Consider the following 18790-nt stretch of genomic DNA (forward strand, 5'->3'; position numbering starts at 1 on the left):
CTTGCAGTGATCCATACCACATTCAGTGCTTGGTTTCTAATCTTAAACCAGCATCTGATAAGCTTTCCTGAGTATCACATAACTGCTAACTAAATCTCAGCAGGAAATTTGGGTGTCCAGACCCACACAGGTTCACTGGATAGTTGAGAACCTACACTGAGAGTGGGAGAAGTATAAAATGTTACCCCAGTCTCTATGAAAACCTGACTACAAAGGAGATAGGATTTGCCTGTGAAGGGCAAACTCACCTGTCTCAGGGTCTGAGGCCTCTGCTTTTGCACTGAATCCGTACTTCATCCAAAGGACGTCAGAGAAAGCAGGAGACAGGAAATGGATAGCGGGATTAATGTTTGTATGTATATGTTAGAGGGAATCAACTTGTTAATCCCGAACTTGGTCATTTAAACTGCTCTTTTAGTTTATAGTCACATGGAAAATGATCCCTTTTTGATGCAGTAATGCAGCATTGATCCATTTCCCCACTCAGTTTTCATTTTCAGTAATTAACACAGGGAAATGCTCTAGGTGCTGACACTGTACTAAACACACATTATATATGCCGTTTATATTCTACTTTGGATTTTGTAATGTTTTCAGAATCGATTTCCATATAATTTTTGGTTATTGCAGTAGTGAGTAAGCTTGAATAGCCATTATTTGACTTATTCTCTACAGAGATAGGTCTTGCCACACAAAATTTTCTGTAGAATCTTACAAATGATATGGATAAACTGAATCACTTCTCAATCAGTGCTTCTGTCCAGAAACAGCTCAGTTATATTTTCAGTTCATATTGCACTTAGGTCACTGCTAAATGTAAGATAAACTAAACCAGAACAGTGTATGGCCTTCACAAAACACGGAGGGTTTGGTACATTTTTTATTTCATCCCAAGACCCTTTGACCTCTAGCATGAAGAGAGTGACTGCTGTTGGAGTAACAGAATTATTGAGGAAATTCTTAGAACTGACCTCTATCCTTGTACTCAATGCCTTTAGTGAAGAATATTGTCAGAAAACATTGAAGTTCTATTTTTATTTGTGTTAGGAGAGGAAAAATAGTAGTAAATCATTAAACATCCATAGAGCTAAAACTCTGCCTTTCAATCTGTAGAAATGAAAATAAACACCTTTGGTGTTGTTCTGTCGTCATTATTTGTCACTGGTTATGTTTTGCTTACTCTTAAAGCACTTATCCTTCCCCCCTCTTTCTGAGAAGGCATTTTCAGGGAGTTTGGTGGTGCCAGGTGTGTGCACAACATCGTGAAGTATCCGCAGTGCCGCCAGCACGCCCTGATGATCATCCAGCAGCTGGTGTTGTCACCCAGCGGAGAGGACGACATGGGCACCCTGCTGGGGCTGATGCACTCGGCCCCACCTACAGAACTGCAGCTGAAAACTGACATCCTGAGGGTAGGTGAAGGGTTGTTCTTCAGCACTCTTGCTCCTAAGGTGTGCTTCCAAGAGAGGAAACACTGACAAGGGCATTGGATTGAGCTGGATTGGGTGAATGGTGTTTAGCTACTGTATATTGATTGTCTCTGGAGTTGAGATATGTACATCTGATCCATGGTTTTTATTTTCTTCCATCTATCCATTGTAGGCTTCAGAAGTAGAGATAGAGGCTAGTGAGCGAGTATGCTTTTAGCATCATCAGCTGTAATCAGTCTCAGTGGATAGAAAATGAGGTGCTGCAGTTATGATAATTTTTCCTGGTGGGGTCTTATTCAGCTAAAAAAAATGGGAATACATGTGGAAAAAAAAGCAAGCAAGCAACATACATTTGTTTTCAGTGCTGGCTTGCATTTTCCTGTGGCGTCTTATTTTACCAATTTGTATCTATGAATGCTGAAATAATTAATATAAACGCAAATTGTAATGATCACAGTAGAAGATAAAGCCAAAGAACTTGCTTGCTTAAGCAAAATAGTGGAATAGTGGAAAAGGCTGGGAGTGGAGGAAGAGCAAGAAAACTCTTGTCTGTTTCCTGTTGTATTAGGTGTTTTGTTTGCTAATCTAGACCCACAATTTCTTCTCCGAGTAGCTAATGTTATTTTTGTAAATTGACAAAGTACTGTTTTGTTTTAGGGTAGAAAAGCTGAGGCAAATAGTAGAAAGCAAATGAGTCTTACTGAGAGAACTTAGAGACATCTAGGTTCATCTCTGTTAAAAGGAGCTGTAGTGTTTCTCTGGCAGGTGAACAGCTTCATATTTTTCCAAAAGATAGAAAGGAAAACTAGTAATTATTCATTTACTGTGTTTTGTCTATCAAGGTATTCAGTAATTTTTGAGCATGTGTTATTCACAATACGGGGAGAGAAAAGATATTGCAGTTCCCCAGAGGATTTAACAGAAAATCAGGATTTCTGTCTCCCATGACCTGTTGTACTTGTCTTCCATTGGTGCTGTTTTCAGAAGTTTTGGTTATGGAACTGACAGCCCAGAACAGTGTGATGATATGTCTCTTACTGTTTGTTCAGGTTTGTCAGGAAAGGTGATACTGCCTTCAGAGGAATGACAGTCTTGCTATTTCATTGCCCATCTTCTGAGTGCTTAAAAAAGCAGCCTGATTCTGAAGAAGTAAACTTTTGGTCATGGAAAATTCCCCATATTTTTCTGTATCAATAACATTTTTCTGTTGTTTATGATGCTTTCTGTAGGGAGACTTTTTCTTCTATATTCTGTATTCACATGTGGGTCAAACTTCCCATGACAGTTGTTCTTTTTGTTTGTTTTTGGTTGTGTGGAGGGGCTTCTCCACTCCCTGATAATGAGTATTATTCTCTAGTACCTAAGTTCATGGGGTTTCTGCTGTTTATACCATGGCCTTGCATTTATTAGTTCAGCAAATAAGGTTTTTATCCACTTCGGTTTCTCTCTCAGGCTTATTTTTGAACAGAAACTCTTAAAATGAAGTCTCACTCAATTCAGAGATTTATAGAGGAAAGATAAAAATAAGTGGGGTTATTTGGCTGATTTTTTGCTGCCTGAGTTCACTAACTGAAGAGTTGTGTAGGAGTGCTGTTTAGGCTTCATACGTGCCAGGTGCTTCTGCATTGTTGATTGCTGGGAGACTGTTAAGATGCTCCAAGGTTTAGATTTCTCATTGCTGCAAGAAGTCATTTGCCTGCTCTTGTTTGAAATTGTTTGTGAAGTGTGATGGCAGAGAAGATTCCTTTCTAACAGAGATATTCTCCACCTTGTCACCTGGGAATTTTGAGTTCCATTCTGGGCTTGGTCAAGTCTTTTCTGTTGGGAGGTTTCTTTATCTCCTTAATTTCTTATTTCTAAATTAGGGGCAATGTTCTACTTTTCCCCCTTCTCTTTCTCTTTATTTGGTAAACTTTTGAGTATGGGCATTTTTGTAGTACGAAGTTCAGAGACTTCAGGCATTACCAAATTCTGACAAATGACACGAGGATTTTGCTAGCACAACAGTGTTTTGTGAACAAAAATGTTACTACCTTTTTCTAAGCTGTTTGTAATGCTGCTGCTGCTTCTTGTTCTTGTTCTCCTGTTTTGACTGTTTGTTTTGTCCACAGGCCCTACTGTTGGTGCTGAGAGAGAGTCACCGCACAAGAACTGTTTTTAGGAAGGTCGGTGGATTTGTGTACGTCACATCTTTACTCGTTGCCATGGAAAGATCTTTGTGCTCACCACCTAAGAATGGCTGGGAAAAAGTAAACCAGAACCAAGTGTTTGAACTGCTTCACACTGTGTTCTGCACATTGACTGCGGCAATGCGCTACGAGCCAGCCAACTCTCACTTCTTCAAGACAGAGATCCAGTATGAAAAACTGGCAGATGCTGTTCGATTACTTGGCTGCTTCTCAGACTTGAGGAAAATAAGTCCCTTGAATGTCTTCCCTTCAAATACACAACTGTTTCAAAGACTTTTGGATGATGACCTAATATCCCTGGATTCTGTGTCACCTACTCTAAGACACTGCAGCAAACTTTTTATTTACCTCTACAAGGTAGCAACAGATTCTTTTGACAGGTATGAACTTCACTTTTTTTTTCTTCCTTTTCTTTCATCTTCTCTGCCTGTCCCATGCCAGTGTTCCCCAAAATAGTTTTCTTCAAATACCTTCGTTGCAAGCTTTTGTATTTCCATTTTAATCTACTTTCTTTCTTCACCCCACTGAGAGGAATATGAGGTGCCAACATCTGACGAAATAACGGCTTAGCTTGCTGGTGTTCTCCAGGATATGCAGCGGTCTCTCTGATGTTGGATGTTTTTATCATGGCAGCAGTTAAGATAGAGATATCAGTTCATGGTTGTATTTGATGTGTTGAAGCAACGTGTTGGTTGATAGGCTGACAGATTGCATTATCATCATTAGAACTACTAGTTTTTTATGCTTTTATTAAGTGAAATGAAAATTTGGTTGTTGAATGTCATGTCTTAACTTCATGTTTCCTTTGATACGGAGCTTTAAAGTAAGTGATTAAATAATACCATGATTAATTTAGAATCGTAAAATCATTTAGGTTGGAAAATACTCTTAAGATCAGGTCCAGCTGTAAATCTGGCACTACCAAGTCCACCACTATACCATGTCCCTGAGTGCCACATATACATGTCTTTTAAAGACCTCAACCACCTCCCTGGACAGCCTGTTCCAATGCTTGATAATCCTTTTGGTGAAGAAATCTTTCCGAACACCAAATCCGAACCTCCCCTAGTTCAACTTAAGGCCATATCCTCGTGTCTTATCACTAGTTATTTGGGAGAAGAGGTGGACACTCTACTGCTATGACCATCTCTCAAGTACTTGCAGAGATTGATAAGGTCTTCCCTGTGCCTCCTTTTCTCCTTGCTAGCACATAAGACTGACATCTTGTTTTAGATGGATTTGCTTGTTCTTTAAGGTTATAGCTAGTCAGTAAATTACTGATTTTTAAATTTACCTGGGAGACACTCCCAGAGTTAAAACAACTAGAATTTAAATTATAATGAGACTCAAAATGAACAGAAATGTATTTTAAAGTTGGTTCAGAATGACAACAAAACTTTGCAAAGTACCTGTTGAAGATTGGCTTATCTTAAAGTAGTTTTTGCCAACAATTTAAGGCACAAAGCATGAAACACAGACCTAAGCTTCGTATCTGGGACCTTGAATCTACTTTGCACTCCAGCCTTTAAATGCATGTGAGCCTGTGCTAATAAGATGGGCCATCTTGCCCCCAAAGCAGCAAATCTTAATGCTTTTCTCTTCTTTAAAGAAAATTTAAAAAAAACCCAAACCAACAAACAAAACCCCAACACACGTGTTCACGCACACTCTCTCTCACTCTCTCTCACTCTCTCTCACTCTCTCTCACTCTCTCTCACTCTCTCTCACTCTCTCTCACTCTCTCTCACTCTCTCTCACTCTCTCTCACTCTCTCTCACTCTCTCTCACTCTCTCTCACTCTCTCTCACTCTCTCTCACTCTCTCTCACTCTCTCTCACTCTCTCTCACTCTCTCTCACTCTCTCTCACTCTCTCTCACTCTCTCTCACTCTCTCTCACTCTCTCTCACTCTCTCTCACTCTCTCTCACTCTCTCTCACTCTCTCTCACTCTCTCTCACTCTCTCTCACTCTCTCTCACTCTCTCTCACTCTCTCTCACTCTCTCTCACTCTCTCTCACTCTCTCCAAAAAGCCAACTTCAGAAATCAGTTTATTTGATCTCATTTTAAAGCATTATTAAAGCATTCAGGTAGCAGGGAGGACAATTTGTATTAAGAATGTGTTACTTGTACTGTGGAAGTTGACACTGGCTAACAGTAGAGAATGAGGAAACAATGGGGGTAAGTAAATCCCATGGTGATTACCACACAGATATGCAAAGTTTCTTAAGCTGCCTCACTAAGTTCCTTTTATTTTTGCTGTTGTTTTCAGTGATTTTTCCTTCTTTAAATTTTCTGTTCATATTCATTATTGAATTTGCATTGACTTTATTTCTTACCCCTGTTGGTTATACTTAATATACTGAAGCTTTACTTTCTCCCCTGAATTTCTGCTGTTGAACATTGAAAGACATTCTGCTTTGCTGGTATCAGTAAATCTCAGCAGAGCAATGAACAAGCAGTGCAGAGTCACACCACAAGACCTGTGCACACTTTCCATGTCCGTGTGTTCACCTGAAGCTGTCGTTCAGTTTGTCCTTTGTCATCCATGTTGTTTCTGAAGGATGGATCCGAGAAACGATTTTATTGGTGCTTTTGTAAAACTAACAAGCTTATGGCCTCTGGTTTCTTCTCTAACCTCTCTGTCCTACCCCTGTCTGTTTTGTCTGTAGTCGTGCAGAACAGATCCCTCCTTGCCTGACAAATGAGACTTCTCTCCCCTCTCCTTGGGGTACGCCAGCTTTGTCCAGGAAAAGGTACCGACCCTTCAAAGAGAAGTTGATCTCACTTCCAGTTTTTCTCTCTCGCTGTTGTGTGTCTTAGTCTTGGGGGGGGAGGGATGTCTTAAGTTGTCATTTTGAGGAGTGCATTTTCGTTTGTGTGTTTACTGGATAAAAAAGTGTAAAGGCATGTTTCATAGTGAATCCTAGGCAGTGATGAGATTAGAGACGTCTCCAGATTCCCATGGCACTTAAAGTTGGGCTAGTGTTTCAAAACCAAATAGAGCCTAGTATAAGAAATTATCTAAGGGAGGTATACATGACACTCTGAGGAGCAGTTCAAAGACATTCAGACTATACTAGTAGATCAATGAATACAGCAGGATTTCTTTTTTCCTGACTGATTTTTCAAGAAAGCATATTTTTGGTGGAAGGTGAACGGCTTCTAAAGGTGCTCATTTGTTAGCAATTGCAGAGAATAAAAAGTAAAGAACGAGCCTGTCAGTACTTGACTACCAAATGATGTAGAGACATGCTAAATTAAAAGGTTTGGAAAGAAAGCACAAATGGCTCAGTTCAGAAATCCAAGCGCCCACTTTCACTCCCAAGCTACAGTCTTTTCTTATAATGTGTCTGGTAGATTTTAATAATTTTTTAAAAGAAAGGTTGCTGTCTGAAGAGTGTTACTTACAGTCTTGTGTAAATGCCAGAAAAATTTTTCCTGGAGTCCCCAGGGAAGGGAGCAGCCCTTCACTATCTAAAGATGTAGGTTTGGCAGAGATTTGCTTTTGAAAGCTAAAAAGGCATTTGAAAGACACAGGGTTATCTGAGATGCAGGTGCCATGTGTAGAAAATACGATCATTCTTGAGTGGTATACTGGTTAAGATATGCCATCAAGCTTCATGCTTGGAATGTAAAATATTTGGCAAAGGAAAACAACCAAAGATGCTTTTGGGAACTGATTTGAAAGGAATGTTTAGAGGTTAGTAAAGAAAACCTTTTTTCTTTACTGAGTAATGTCATACCCTGGGTATTCTACAGGGAGTGACTTGGGCAAGGGCACCTTCCCGGTAACCCAGAACCTCTTAGACTGTCATTTCCTTTCTAACACTGACTTGTTTAAGAACAAACGTTATTGTTTACAGAGAAAAACCTTAGCTGCCAAAGTTTTTTCCCTGCCATTTACTCTGAAGATGCAGTAAGAAAACGGTGTTTCCTGTGGAGGCTCTTTACAGCTTCAGCCCTGGCATTAACCTCTAGTGTTACAGATTGCCCAGCCCTTTGCTACATTTTGCTGTTCTCCCAGGTGTACCTGGCAGGGCTGCTCAGGTTCACTGAATTACTCAAACACACAGATATGCAAAGGCTTGCAGCAGAACACAAGCAGTGCCTGCCAAACAGGTGCTGATTCCAGGCTGTGATGAGCAAGAGCGCCAGATGGGTAGCTGACGCAGCCTGGAAATTAAAATATAAATATAGCTATATACGAATAGATATGTTAGGCTTCCCTTGGTTTTTTTTGCTTGCATTTTCAGTAAAGAAAATGCTTTACCCCGAGGTAAAGATTGGGTAGTTTAAAAAGTCATTATCCCTGTGGGGTGCTTTCAGCAATTCAGGTAAGCTCCAGTACAGTAATGTAGGTACTTGCTGGGGTTAAGTGCCTTTGAAATGGATTTTCACAAACAAAATAGGCCTTTGGGTTGTAACAAATTGTTTAAGACTCAAAGCAAGAGTGGACAGAAAGAATGATCATGCTTGCCTGGGTGACTTTCAGACCCTTTCTGAAAAGCATGTTTTAAATAAAAAGATAGAACTAGGCTTTCCAAAAAGTCTGTTTGAACAGCTGTCTGCTTTCTCACAGCATCATGTTTGTCATTCCTAGTGAATTCAGTGCCAGTAGCTGCAATCTTTCTGCTTTCAAAAATAAGCAGCTTGGGGTTTGTAGTCCAGTATTATTTTTTTCTCCTCCTAAATGTCAGATATGGTCAGATTCTGTCGAAGTTGACTCTTCCCAGAGGAGTGTTTGCTCTTCTCTTACTGTTTTCTGTCTCCTTTGCTTTGCATCCCTGGCATCTCCCTTGTTGTTGTGGCCTGGTTTTTTGCCTTTTCACTTGTAAGACAGATGCCTGAGGGAGAGCTCTCTTGTTGTTTGGCTAAAAGAGCAAGCAGACACTGTGTGCACAAATAATTCTTATAAATAAAAATAGTACAGTTCTGGTTTCTCACGCAGTCTAGAAGAGTTTTGGATGCACTGATATGCTAATATTCTCTCTCAGATGTGTCTGTCACTTCTCAAAGCTGTATTTCCCTGAGGAGTGGTGCCCTCCAACTGTTACCCTTTGTGGAAGCAGAGTAGGTAGGACTCCTGCAGCACATGTGTTGGAATGGCAGTACATGGCTGTCCTCCCTGTTACCTGGAATGCATTGTTCTTCCACACCTGTGTAATTTGAATCAAGAATAACAACTTTTTCATCTCTTTGATTGTTGTAAATTTTGGCAGAACTAAGCATTCTCTTTTTTTTTTTTTTAGGATATTTTGATCCTGACAGGGTAAAGTAGAAACAGAATGTAGCTTTGACTTTGCAATATTTTTAGCCATGGTTTTTAAAAAGTTTGGATGGTGATCACTCTTGGAGAATGATATGCAGAGGGTTTATCTACAGTAAATCTAACTTACTTCTTTCCAGATCAAAATGCTGTTATAATTTTCTTCAAGAATTGTAGCTAATTATATAGCTAAAGTTGTATTAATTAGTTAATTTTTCATCAATTTTATTTTTTATTACATTAGACAGATTAGACACACAGATGTATGTAATCTTGTGTACACTGCCTTTTTCCATTATCCACTTCTTTTCTTCTTCCTTAAAGGAGTCATATAAAGAACGTAGAAGCATGGCTAAATTAATTTATTGCAGGTTCCACCCTGACCCATAGACCTATGGGTCTATATATTAATATATTAATTAATATTTTGGCAAGATTTTGTAAGATCTGTTTTCTTTTATCTGTGTGGAGATATCTTTACAAACTGGTTTTTTCCTCTCATGTACTGATACAAGTACTCCTTATATGGAAAAACTAAAAATAGAAGGTATTTTAAAATTGTGTGAAAAACTTTCAATAATATATGCTTTAAGGACATAATTTTTCCTTAGACTGCTAACAGGAAGCCACGTCTGGACTGTATTGCCTTTTCAGTTGTATGGAATGTTGCAGTCCAGGTGGTTTGAGACCAGGATCATATTTGTGTTTGTGACTCACACTGAACAATGTTTTTGTTACGCTCTCACTGTTACTACCATGTTATAACTTCACAATTTACTTAATGAAGTGAATGTGATAGTGCATATCAGTGTGCTTAAAAGTAAAATTTGTACTTAAAAGTGGACAGAGTGTCTTAGGGAATGGAATTTCACTAGGCTGAAGAGAATTCTGAAATATAAATGGATATTTCATTTTTTAATTGCATCCTGTATAACTTGCATTGAGGTGTTCAAGGTGACGTTGGAAAGAAGCTGCAGTTTTCTCTTTCAGATAAAGAGCAGTGCTTTTAGGATGCATGAGAAACAGTTGCCTGTGTTTCAATCTCTGCAGTAAGGCAGGGCAGAGGCTTGAGATAACATCTGTGTGATAGTGTTACCAGTTGTTTTGCTGTTTTAATTGCATGTATTTTTAAAAGAAACAATGAAGCCTTCCTTACCTGCCAGATGTTTCAATAGGTGGTGAGGCTGACAGAGAAGTTTAGAAAATTGGTGGCTAAGGGTTTGTCAAGAACACTAGAAAAATTCATTTAGGAAGATATTTGTCTTCGTGGGTGGTTTCAGTAGAATTGCCATATTATTTTCTGTTTGCTGTAAGCATTAGCTGAATGAGTAAAGCATCAGTAATCTAATTTTTCTTTAAAAACTCTCTTGAACAGTACTCTTGGGTTGTTCAGGTGCCAAGTTTTTGCTGATCTGCCATAGAGCTTTTCAGTAGGAACCTTTTTATTGGAACATTATTTATTGAACCTGTTTTCCAGCCAGCACAAGAAGACTGTGCTGTACTTCCTATTGTCCGTCTTAGGCTGAATAATCCAGTGTCTCAGCCTTCCCTGACAGATGTGTTTCTTGCTGGGGGATTGGGCTTGGTGTCTGTGTTTAGGGCAGAATTGTATTTGCAGCCTTCCTCATCTCCCATCTATGTCCTGTTTTTCCCAGGAGTAAGAGATTGCCTTGCTGGAAGTGTCTAAAGGGTGAGGCACAGCAAGTCTCTAAATCTTAACTTGTGTAAGGGTTAGGGTTTGAATAAATTTCTGACACTGAGAACAGAAGAGAGGAAATGCCTCTTTGAACTGATTTGACAAGAAGAGACACTTTTCTTTTTGCTCTATTCACTTGTGAAACAACAGACAGCATGTGATGATCAAAAAAAATTCTTACACAGAGTTTGTTCTATTTCTTCTTACAAATAAGTGTATATGATAAATACTGTGGGAATATGGGTGGTTTGGTTTGGGGTTTTTCTGGGTTTGTGGGGTTTTTTGTTGTGGGGGTTTCTTGTGTGTTTTGTTTTTCTTTTTTTGTGGTGAGCATGAGTCTTTCGATCTCGCTTTTGCTTCTAAAGCACAATCTTGAAAGCATATGTTCAGTAAGCTGCTCATGCTGTTTGTGTGTTGAAATCCTTCCTGAAATAAGAGTGGCATCAAGCTGGTATCCCCAAGAGTTTCAGTGAGGAACACATCTGCATTTCTCAGGACAAGTGGTTGCTTCTAAGTCAGTGTGTCAAAGCCTCTTTTCCCTGGATCAGACTAAAGCATCTTAATGTAAAAGCAAATTGGCGTAGCAGTCATGGAAGGACTGAGAACATACAAATTGCTGACAGGAGTATACACAGAGACCACTTTTCACCTAGGCTGATTAGAGATTGCTGAGAGTTTTGTGATAGCGCATTTCATAATCAGTGGTTAATGAAAAGCAAATGGGGAGAAGCGTATTCAAAGAACAGGAGCAGTGGTAGGTTGCTTACTGCCGTTGCTGTGCGCTGCCACTGCAACTAGAAAAAAAAGAGGCAAGCAATAAAAACAACCTCTAAAGTTCTTCAAACCACATAGCACCTGGGGAATACACTTCCAAGTTCAAGAATAGTTGAGAAATTGAGACCTTTCCAGGCTCCCTTTAGGGAAACATGCCCAACAGGTTTGAGAAGAGGAACACTTGGTCTGTCTCACTGAGGGAAGAGAAAGGAAAAGGGAGTAACATCTATAGGCCAGTACAATTTTACAGCTGTTTGAAAAATGTAGAGCTCATAATAGCTGGGTGTTGTAACCATGGGATGTTTTCTGTCCTGCAGGCACGCATATCATTCTGTTTCTACACCTCCTGTTTGCCCTCAGAAAAACATAGCTGATGTGAAACTCCAAACAGGACCCACGTCCATACAAAGCTCTGATGCGGTCATTATTCACCCTGGTGCTATGCTTGCAATGCTGGATCTTCTGGCCTCTGTTGGATCAGCTACACACCCAGAGGTAGGGAAAAAAATCTGCCGTCTGAAGCTTTGTGAGTGACTGAGAAAAAGGATGGCTGTGGGAAATAGGAAAGCTGATGATGTCCTCTCATTTTGTGCTCAAAAACTAATATATTTCACAGGTTATTTGAGTTGAATAACTGGTGGCATAAAGGTCTGACAGGAATTGCTTTATTTCATAAGCCTTCTTTTGTGTATCTCTTTCAAAGTCTCAGTAGTAATGTAAATTTAAAGGAAGGTCTGAAGTGGCCATCAGATAAGTTTCCAAGCACTGTAATTAATTCATGTTTTCCCTGTTTTCCCTGATGTATCAGGTGTTAATGCATAGTATGAGGAGGACACACAACTGAACATTATAGCTCAGGCTATACGCACTGTTTGAAGTAGCTGGAATGTGTTCTAGTTCCAAAATTGTACTGACTGCTTTGTACAATTTCCAACCCAAAATATCTACTGGTACTTTGTATATGAAGGATTTGTTGGACATTTTTGGAGGTTCCTTAAGTACTTTTTGTTTGACATGTCTTCCCTGAAGAGCACTTTTTATTAAAAAAAAAGAGTTCTGAAAGCTTGCAAGAATTACTAGATTCCTCTTTCTTCGTCTCTACTGGTGATGAGTGTGGTGACTTTTGTGGTGCCTTTCTGTCTTCAGGACATAAATTTGACAATTATGTTGCATATGTCTTCAGTTTCGTAGAGGTTATGATGATGACAGGGAGCAGAATGAAGCCCCTGCAATCCAAGGGGAAGTAGTTAACAACCTGATACACCACTTAAACACTTGCAAGTCTGTAGGGCTGATGGGATCTGCCCGAAGGTGCTGAGGCAGCCGGTGGAAGTGCTCACTTGAGCCACTTTCCATCATTTACCAGCAGTCCTGGCTAATCAGGAAGATTCTAATTGGCTGGAGATTAGCCGGTGTTATGCCCATCTACAAGACTGGCCAGGAGAATCAGAGGAACCATAGGCCCCTCAGTCTGACCCCAGTGCTGGGGAAGGCTATGGAGCAGACCATGACACATCCCATGATGCAGCAGAACAGTTGTTCACAGCAGTACACCTCAGGCCCAGCCAGCATGGCTTTATGAAAGGCAGGTCCTGCTTGACCAGCCTGGTCTCCTGTAACAAGGTGACCCTCTTGGTTGATGAGGGAAAGGCTGTGGATGTTGTTTGCCTGGACAATAGTAACTGGTTTGACCTTGATGCCGTTTCCCACCACATTCTCCTGGAGAAACTGGCTGCTCATGGCTTGAGTGGGTGGATTCTTTGCTAAGTTAAAAACTGGCTGGGTAGCTGGGCTCAGAGTGGTGCTGAATGGAGTTACACCCATGTGGCAGATGGTGACCAGTGGTGTTCCCCAGGGTCTGTTCCTCCGTGGTGTTCCTCAGAACTGAGGCCAGTTCTGTTTGGTATCTTTATTGATGATCTCAACGAAGGAATCAGGTACACACTCAGTTTGTGGATAGCACTAAGTTCAGCCAGAGTGTTGATCTGCTGGAGGGCAGGAAGGCTCTGCAGAGGGATCCGGGCAGCCTGGATTGATGGGCTGAGGGCAGTTGTGTGAGGTTCAACAAGGCCAGGTGCTGAACCCTGCTCTTGGGTTGCAACATTCCCAGGCAGTGCTACAGGCTGGGGAGAGAGTGGCTGGAAAAGGATCTGGGGGTGCTGGTCTACAGTATGAGCCAGCTGTGCCCAGGTGGCCAAGAAGGCCAGTGGCATCCCAGCCTGGATCAGCAATAGTGTGGCCCGCAGGACCAGGGCAGGGATCATCCCCCTGTACTCAGCCCTGGTGAGTCCACACCCCAAATCCTGTGTCCAGTTCTGGGCCCCTCACGACATGAAAGACATTGAGGTGCTGGAGCGTGTCCAGAGAGAGACAGAGGAGTTGAGGAAGGATTTGGAGCACAAGTCCTGTGAGGAGCAGCTGAGGGAGCTGGGGGTGTTTAGCCTGGAGAAAAGGAGGCTCAAGGGGGTTCCGTATCTCTCTCTATAACTACCTGAAAGGGGGTTGTAGCGAGCTGAGGGGAAGTCTCAACAAGTCAAACAAGTGATAGGGTGAGAGGAAATGGTGTCAAGTTGTGCCAGGGGAAGTTTAGGTTGGATATTAGGAAAAATGTCTTCATCAAAAGTGTGAATGGGCTTCCTAGGGCAATGTTTGAGTCACCAGGCCTGGAGGTCTTTAAAAGACATGTAGATATGGCACTTGGGGACATGGTTTAGTGGTGGGCTAGGCCATGCTGGGTTAAGAGTTCAACTCAGTGATCTTAAAGGTCTTTCCACCTAAATGAGTATGTTTCTATGTTGAGTTACTAGGAATAGCTTAACAGTCACAAAAATCAAGAGTTCTTAGTTCTCTCTAAGCTGACTCTCTTTGCTGGTGAAAAGTAGAACTTAGTTTTTAGAACTAGTAAGAACCATTCTTACCTGAACAGTTCTGGTAATAACAGTTCTTCGTGTAACTAACTACCATTTTTTGTACAGAGTGTTTCTTCACACAGACATGTGCACACATGCACACCCTCAAACACACAAGTGCATACACATATATTTAAATATAGGTAATTTTCTGTACTTATTACTAGTGGTAGTTTCTTTTTCATTATTATGCATAAAGCCTTTCTTCTGTTTTCCTCCTCAAGTTTGCACTTTCTCAAGCCGTGTGCTGTTCTCTTTTTCAGCATGCGCTGGATCTCCAGCTGGCGGTGGCCAACATCCTGCAGTCCCTGGTGCACACAGAGAGAAACCAGCAAGTCATGTGTGAAGCTGGGCTCCATGCACGACTTCTGCAAAGATGCAGCGCTGCTCTGGCAGATGAGGACCACTCCTTGCATCCACCGCTCCAAAGGATGTTTGAAAGGCTGGCCTCCCAGGCTCTGCAGCCCATGGTGTTGAGGTCAGAAGGATAGCCCTGAAGTTCATTTGGACTGAGCCCTGCAGCCTGTACTGTTGTAAATAGCTGGCAGTGGTAGAGAGACTTAGTGACCTGATGTGGTAGTGATAGCATAAGATCCCATTTTATTTCTCATCAAATAGTCTCTTGACAGAGAGACTTTTTACCAGGGCCTGTAGTGACAGGACCAGTGCAGTGGGTTTTAAACTGCAAGAGACTGGATTTCGATTAGACATAAGGAAGACATTTTTTACAGTGAGGGAGGTGAGAGGTTGTCTAGAGAAGCTGTGGATGCCCTATCATTGGAATTGCTCAAGGTCAGGTTAGACAGGGCTTTGAGCATCCTAGTGTAAGTAAAAGCTGTATACCAGCCCACAGCAGAGGGCTTAGACTAGATGACCTTTAAAGGTCCCTTCCAACCCAAACCGTCCTAGGATTCTGTGATCTCAGCTGTAAGAAGGAATTTAATTGTATTATCTCCTATGGATCACTGGCTGTCTGACCTGCAGCCAGGACAGCTGCTGGGTTCACTTCAGTGACATGTAGCTGTGTCCGAAGGGATTCTGCAAGGAGCCCTCTTGCTGGTAGTCACATCACAGGGACTTAAGCTTCCCTGAGCATAGACACTGATAGCCTGGGTAGCTCTATAGAGAGATACTATAGTTATCTAGAGATACAAGTGTTGATAGCTGTGAAATGATTCTCCCAACCAAATAGGACATACTGGTAAAACAAAGCTGAGGTCGCTTACTTCAGCCTGTGAGCTCTCCAGAAGAGTTCAGCTTGCTGAGCAAGCATCTTTGAATGTCCTGATGTTCTCCTACCGGATGCAGCAGCCTCCTGCCAAGTTTTTACATGAAGAGAAGGGAATTGGAAGCTTTATCAAAATTGTTTGATTATTTAAAATAGTGTCAACTTTTGAGAGCACATGTGCAAACATTAAGTAGTTTTGAATGGATCAAATACATTATGGATCATTATTATGTATTGGTTTATTTTCTTAGTTAAAAGCTATGTTTGTTGCAAGCAATTACGGTCTTTTTAAAAAGTGCTATTAGATTTGGTGCCATTATAGGCAAATAAATAGAGAAAATAATTTCCAAATTTTTTTATTCTCTTTCTCAGGGAATTTTTACGCTTGGGAAATCCTTTGAATTGTGGAGCCTGGGACAAAAAGCTGTTGAAACAGTACAGAGTGCACAAACCCAGCTCACTGAGTTTTGAACCAGAAATGAGAAGTAGGTGCTGAAGTGCTAAAAATATGTATAAAGAATGTTTCACTGATACTCCCCAATTGTATACCTATTTAAAATTTTTAGATAGGCATCTATAAAAACCTGACTTTACCCCAGCTTTGTATGAATGTGAAATCGTCAGAACAGTTTGACATCATCAGAAAAGTTCTAAAACCAGAGGGAATGTAGTACTTATATTGAATATATATCCAGCAAGGTAATTATAGGTTTTTATTTTAGGAATAGTAACTGTTAAATATGGTAGTAGTTTGTTTTTAAGTCTTGAGTAGGTTTTGCATTTGTAGTTATTTGACGTTATTTTTTCTCAGCTACTTTCATGTGCATATATAATAACATATCATTGTATCTGTGTAGTATCTCTTATGGCTTCAGTAAGGTGTCAGATAAAATAACTGTGCTATCTTCTGTTATTATCCATGAGTTGTAGAGCTTGGGAGTTGCAATTCATGTAGTATAGGAGAGTCTCAGTAAATCAGAATACAAAGAAATTATTGAAAAGTTTCCAAAGCATAAGATATTTATTTGTACGTGTCAGCTTGGTCATTGTATCACCGGCTGTAACACAAAGTTAAAAAGTACCTTAGTTTTTAAATAATGAAATAAATAAACAAAATAAATTAACTAAATTTCTGTTTTATTATTATGTTCAGTATATTTTAAAAGAAGAGAGAAGAAGAGATTCAATGTATCTCTTGACCAGTTTGGCTTTATTTATTTTTATATATATATATATATATTTGCATTAGGGTATTATCACTCAGAAAAATAAACAATGAAAATTGTGAAAATGTGAGACTGGAAAGATTTTAGCCTAGGAAACAGAATGCAAAGCTACCTTCTGAATACCACAAGTTATGTTGAATTGCCTAAGCTAACTGATCCATTCTGCTTATTGAGAGCTCTGAGACTTCTTGCTCAGAGTTACTTCATCTGAAAAACACGAAGCAGAGTTTTTCCTGCCTGTTAAGTCAGGTAGCAGGAATGCATCTGAAGAGGAGCCTCTGCAAAAAGGACACTGTGCTGACATTAGGTAATGGGACAGCCTCTTGGCTTTACCACAAACTTTCTGTAGTGTGTTGTGCAAGATGCTCATCTTTCTGCCTGGGTTGAGCATTTTTATAATCAAAGCAATGCTGCCCAACTCATTATCTTCTGAGAGGCTGAACTAGCTGATGATGACTGACCATCCAGCTATTCCACTGGACTTGGAAAGTCCAAATAAACAGCCTGAAAATGCCTCCCTTTTGCAGTGCCGTGTTGTTTCTCAACTTCTCCTGTAGATAGCATGGTCACTTCCATGGAGGGTCTGGGTCCTGACAGTGTCTTCAGCGTGCACGAGGACAGCCACTATCGGATAAGCAAGAGCCTGCTCAAGCCAGCAGAAGGGAGCACAGTGCCCCTGACGAGAGTCAAGTGTTTGGTCTCCATGACAACCCCACATGATATCAGGCTTCACGGATCATCGGTGACGCCGGCATTCATCGAGTTTGACACGTCTTTGGAAGGGTTTGGGTAAGGTCCTGCAGTGCTCTCTAAGTAGCATGGGGCATAGTGCGGTGTTTGCTTGCTTTCCTTTTTTCCAGAGGAATGCTTGTGATTTTTAATAGGCTGTTTGCCAGCGAGGAACAAATGAACTCTTTAAAGAAGAGAAAGGAATGCTTCAAGTCACATAAATTTCCACTCTCTCATTCATTAATACCTTGATAAAAAATGCTTGCTTGCCGTGTGTGAAAGTAAATAAAATATGTATCATTGACAGGACCCTCTCAGTTCCAGGTTTCACATCCCTTATAAAATGAAGGAATGCCAACATACCCTTAAAGGGTTGCTGGGATTTATGTATGACATTTGCATGGTCCAGATGTTCTGAAACCCACTTAAAATGGCTGAAGAATGTGAAAATGTGAAAGTGGGCAAATCAGAAATACAAATAAAGCAGACAAGGCAGCTATGATGAGTTCAAATAACTGAAAAAAACCAGTATTACTAACTGGAGGCAGAGCCTGGATATCATGCTTAGCTCATTTTTTTCTTTTAGCACCCAGTCTCACTTACTGTTTTTCTCTAACTAAACACCTGCTGAGTGAGGCACTTTATGAGGATCATGTAATATGATTTGACTGTTCAGAAGATGAAAACATTACACCATTCTCAGCATCTGTTTAAGGAAAATGTTTTGTCTTTTTGGTTATAAAAATGGACTAGAAAAACATTGATACTTGGGGGCTCTACTGCTCTGCATTCTCTTTTCAGTTCTGCAAAGCAAGGATGCAGCTCCCATTTTCCATCTAGTCTTCATATCCAATACAGTCAGAGACTGACTTTTTTTATGAAAATGAATGTTACTCTAAGCTCTGTTCTACATCCTTCATAAGAGAAAAGGAAAGAAAATTCTCTAGATCTATGAACTTGAAATAGGCTGGCAAAATGAATTGTCACTGTTTTTGCTTCAGGAGATTTGTGAGTGCTGGTAACATGTCTGGAAGTAACTCATATCATGCAGCTGTGAATTCCTGGAATTTCAGCAAGTCACCTAAGAAGGCTTCTATTATAAATTTTTAAAAAATCTAAAACCTTTTCTCCTTGTAATGATTTCCATTGTGTCCACAGCATCAGTGACTCTTGTAAGGACCAAACATAGCTAAGTTGGTGGAATATGATGTTAGTGTGAGAGTATACTGCTGAGGATAAGAACAACATAGTTTGCAGTTGCCAGATCCTTTGACTATTTATCTGATCCACTCTCAAAGGCTGGTGCAAGATACGGGTGCCCACAAGGGAGCATCCTGTGCTG

At 40.5% G+C, this 18790-nt stretch overlaps 1 protein-coding gene across 9 annotated transcripts in view; it reads left to right on the top strand.

Annotated features, from left to right (window-relative positions):
• The window catches only part of WDFY3 (WD repeat and FYVE domain containing 3), a 154456-nt gene that overhangs the window by 79202 nt on the left and 56464 nt on the right, over positions 1-18790 (top strand). For 8 of the 9 annotated variants that reach the window (XM_039551162.1, XM_039551154.1, XM_039551158.1 and 5 more), the window contains 7 exons: positions 1219-1412; positions 3542-3999; positions 6290-6373; positions 11674-11851; positions 14529-14743; positions 15866-15978; positions 17277-17508. In XM_039551162.1, the coding sequence (XP_039407096.1) occupies positions 1219-1412; positions 3542-3999; positions 6290-6373; positions 11674-11851; positions 14529-14743; positions 15866-15978; positions 17277-17508 (1474 nt within the window). The remainder of the gene's footprint in view (positions 1-1218; positions 1413-3541; positions 4000-6289; positions 6374-11673; positions 11852-14528; positions 14744-15865; positions 15979-17276; positions 17509-18790) is intronic. The other variant, XM_039551159.1, reaches the window with a different exon arrangement.

Source organism: Corvus cornix, chromosome 4, assembly GCF_000738735.6.
Source record: "Corvus cornix cornix isolate S_Up_H32 chromosome 4, ASM73873v5, whole genome shotgun sequence".
NCBI lineage: Eukaryota > Metazoa > Chordata > Aves > Passeriformes > Corvidae > Corvus > Corvus cornix.